This window comes from Thamnophis sirtalis, unplaced genomic scaffold, assembly GCF_051295495.1.
Source record: "Thamnophis sirtalis isolate CommonGarterSnake01/CBP01778 unplaced genomic scaffold, rThaSir2_p1.2 scaffold_3, whole genome shotgun sequence".
NCBI lineage: Eukaryota > Metazoa > Chordata > Lepidosauria > Squamata > Natricidae > Thamnophis > Thamnophis sirtalis.
In genome coordinates, this window is record NW_028261383.1 from 21746585 (window position 1) to 21751050 (window position 4466).

Here is a 4466-nt window from a genome sequence, read left to right on the forward strand (position 1 = left end):
TTAAACCTGGTGTCTATTATTGCTTTGCTTTTAAAGCTTTGTGATATTTTTTAGAGTTTTATTTATATTAATTTCCCCCAAAAAGCCACAAGAAGCAAGTTCATGTGGCTGCTCTTTACCTATCTTCTAAACTGCCTCCAAATTCATGGAAACATTGCATTATAGGCTTGGGAGGGACCTCGGAGGTCTTCTGGTCCAACCTGCTCTTCAAGACAGAACACTTAAACCATCCCTCTCAAATGGTCGTCCAGTCTACTCTTGAAAACCTCCAGTGACCCACAAAACCGGGAGGCAAACTATTCCACTGATTAATTGCTCTGACAATATATGTATGTACGTATGTATGTATGTACGTACGTACATACGTACGTATGTACGTACGTACGTACGTACGTACGTACGTACGTGTATATATCTTCTAGGTTGGGCCTCATTTTAACTAGCTTCCACCCATTACTTCTTATCCTGCCATCTGGTGCCCTAGAGAATAAGTCAATCTGCTCTTCTTTGTGTCAGATGCATAAGTACTTGAAGACAGCTATCTTGTCCCTCTTGGTTGCTCTTCTGTGCACATTTTCCAGTGTCTCAACGTTTTTATATCATAGTGACCAGCACTCAACTATGTATTCTAAGTGTGGTATTGCGTAAAGCAATTCTATATTTTCTTGTTGTCTTGACATTATTCCACTCTTCATGCAACCTAGGACTACATTGGCTGTTATAGGCAACTGCAGCACAATGCTGGCCAAGAGGAACTTGTCCACTTATCAGGCACCTCAGGGATACATGGCCTGCCCTTTTGGAGATCTCCCAGAGGCAGACAACATTTTCATTGCATTCACAATTCCTTAAAACAGTCTACAAAGTGTTAAGGTAGCTGTGATGCCTGGTAGGGTGGGAGTCAGGCCTAAGGACTGCAGGGATCCAGTAGAAGTGGAGATCCTCTTTGTGTTTGTGGTGGGGGGGAGGACTAAGGAACCATGTGGGGAGCCTATGGGGGACGACTGACCTATTGGGACCTGTGAGGAAGGGAAAGGGCTAGGAGGACCCAAGGGTGGGATTCTCCAAACTCTGAAGTAGCCACTGTTGAGCTTAACAATTTGCACATTCATTGGACGGCTTCATCAGGAAGAGCAAGGGGTGAGAGTAATTCAGCAAAATGATCAGCCAGTATTCAGATGAGGCCAATATTCAGTGTTCTCACCTACACTCTCAGCGGGAGTTCAGAAATAAAATTCAAACCTTCTCTAAATCCATCAACTTCTGTGAGTCCTCTGGTGCATCACCAGGTTGGACCTCTTACTGAAACCTTTCCCACAGTCAGGACATTCAAAGGGTTTTTCTCCTGCGTGAGTGCTCTGGTGTATCACTAGGTCGAAATTCCGACTGAAACTTTTCCCACAGTTAGGACATTCGAAAGGTTTCTCTCCTGTGTGAGTTCTCTGGTGTGTCACCAGGCTGGAATTGCCACTAAAACCTTTCCCACAGATAGGACATTCAAAGGGTTTCTCTCCTGTGTGAGTCCTCTGGTGTATGACTAGGTGGGAATTCTGACTGAAACCTTTCCCACAGTCAGGACATTCAAAAGGTTTCTCTCCTGTGTGAGTCCTCTGGTGCATCACCAGGTTGGACCTCTTACTGAAACCTTTCCCACAGTCAGGACATTCAAAGGGTTTTTCTCCTGTGTGAGTCCTCTGGTGTATCAACAAGCTGGACTTGTGACTGAAACCTTTCCCACAGTCAGGACATTCAAAGGGTTTCTCTCCTGTGTGAGTCCTCTGGTGTCTCAACAGGGTGGACATGTGACTGAAACCTTTCCCACAGTCAGGACATTCAAAGGGTTTCTCTCCTGTGTGAGTCCTCTGGTGGATCACTAGGTGGGAATTGCTGCTGAAACGTTTCCCACAGTCAGGACATTCAAAGGGTTTCTCTCCTGTGTGAGTCCTCTGGTGTCTCAACAGGGTGGACATGTGACTGAAACCTTTCCCACAGTCAGGACATTCAAAGGGTTTCTCTCCTGTGTGAGTCCTCCGGTGTATCACTAGGTAGGAATTCTGACTGAAAGCTTTCCCACATTCAGGACATTCGAAAGGTTTCTCTCCTGTGTGACTCCTCTGGTGTATTACTAGGTCGGAATTATGATTGAAACTTTTCCCACAGTCAGGACATTCAAAAGGTTTCTCTCCTGTGTGAGTCCTCTGGTGAATCACCAGGTTGTACCTGTTACTGAAACTTTTCCCACAGTCAGGACATTCAAAGGGTTTTTCTCCTCTGTGAGTCCTCTGGTGTATCAACAAGCTGGACTTGTGACTGAAACATTTTCCACAGTCAGGACATTCGAAAGGTTTCTCTCCTGTGTGAGTCCTCTTGTGTGTTTTCAGGTGAGAATTCTGACTGAAACCTTTCGCACAGTCAGGACATTCAAAGGGTTTCTCTCCTGTGTGAGTCCTCTGGTGTGTCACCAGGCTGGAATTATCACTAAAACTTTTCCCACAAACAGGACATTCAAAGGGTTTCTCTCCTGTGTGAGTCCTCTGGTGTTTCACTAGGTTGGACCTCTTACTGAAACTTTTCCCACAATCAGGACATTCGAAAAGTTTCTCTACTGTGTGAGTCCTTTGGTGTATAACTAGGTAGGAATTGTGACTGAAACCTTTCCCACAGTCAGGACATTCAAAGGGTTTTTCTCCTTTGTGAGTCCTCTGGTGTCTCAACAGGTTGGAATTCTTGCTGAAACCTTTCCCACGATCAGAACATTCATATGATTTCTTTTTTGTGTGCATCCTCTAATATATTACCAGGCTGGAGTTCAGACTGAAACTTTTCTCACAGTCAGGATTGTCCCTAGTGTGAGTTCTCTAATGTATCACCAAGTTGCCAAGCTCACTTCCTTGGGAGCACATGAAGGGCTCCTCCCCTATGTGGGTCCTTCTATGAACCAACCACAAGGAGCAGTTCTGACTAAAGCTTTGGCCACATTAATATTGCTTTTCTCCAATGTGGATCATTTCGTGCACACAGTGTTGTGATTTGAAATACGAACTTTGCCCACAATAGCCACATCTGTGGAGCTGCAAAAGGGGATCACGTGACCCTAGAACAGGGCAACTGTCATAAATGTGAGTTAGCTGCCAAGGATTCAAAGACAGATCATGTGACCATGGGGCTTCTGCAATAGTCATAAGTGTGAAAAATGTTCATCAGTCAGGTTTTTCAGTGGCACTGTCACTTTGAATAGTTACTAAATGAACTGTTATAAGTCGAGGACTACCTGTAATGTATCCTTGTGTTCTGTATATTCTACGTTTTCCAATTCGAAATCTCTTCTTGATTACCTGCTGGGGAAGAAGGAGAATTTTGTGGGTTTCTGAAGGAAATGGAAATGTTTTGATTTCTGGCTTGATTGATTTTCCTTTTTAATATTGCTTGTTATTCTCAGTTGTCCGGAGTTCTCTTATTGGCATCCTCTTTGCCTGTAAGATTCAAAGAAATTGCTTATAAAATGGTTGCATAAGATTTAAAAAAGAAAACCATATACATTAAAGATAAAAAGGAAATATCCCACAATGCTAAAATAACCTTCGATTAATTATGATTTATTTGACATATTGAAGATTACGGAGATCCAAGTTCACATTTGCATTCAACCATGACTTGGGTCAATACAAATTCTTAGTATAGCAATTATTGGCTAGAATCACTGGAATTAAGATGAATACAATATATAATAGAATAATAGAGTGGGAAGGGACCTTAAAGGTCCTCTAGTCCAACTCTCTGCTCTACCATTTCAGAAGTGGCCGTCAAATCTCTTTTTGAAAGTTTCCAGTGATGGAGCACCCAAAACTTCTGAAGGCAAGCTATTCCATTGGTTGATTGCTGCAATCGGTAGGATTTTTTGGGGGGTGGAGTATATATATATTTTTTTACATTTAAAACAATGCAGTACCGCAAAGTAACTGGTTGACTTGGGTCAATACAAATTCTTAGAATAGCAATTATTGGCTAGAATCACTGAAATTAAGATGAATACAATATATAACAGAATAATAGATTGGGAAGGGACCTTAAAGGTCTTCTAGTCCATCCCTTTGCTCTACCATTTCAGAAGTGCCCGTCAAATCTCTTTTTGGAAGCCTCCAGTGCGGCAAAAGAAAGCAACAGGCTTTTGCCCGCCCCTCCGCTATGTCCAACATAGAGCGGGCAAAAGCCGCTTTTAAAAAAAGAGATTTTTATTAACAAACATGTAAAATACACAAACACAAAAATTAGATGTACACCACATTTATACAATACAGCACGAACGGAAACTTCCTGTTTTTTATAATAGCAATCATCACTCGATACCGCTCACCTTATATTATTTCCCCTTCTATTGTATTTCATTTAGATTTCACCATTCTTAACCCTCTTATTTTACTCATAATTATTATTTTTCCTTTTACGTTTTTTCTTTTCTTTTCATG

General features: G+C 42.1%; 1 protein-coding gene across 1 annotated transcript; it reads right to left on the reverse strand.

Moving 5' to 3' along the window:
* Positions 1–367: 367 nt before the first annotated feature.
* On the reverse strand, positions 368–3023 carry LOC148047517 (uncharacterized). The gene has a single exon (XM_087711518.1). The coding sequence runs from the start codon at positions 2781–2783 to the stop codon at positions 1257–1259; it is 1527 nt and encodes a 508-aa protein (XP_087567644.1). The 5' UTR covers positions 2784–3023; the 3' UTR covers positions 368–1256.
* Between the last annotated feature and the right edge of the window lie 1443 nt (positions 3024–4466).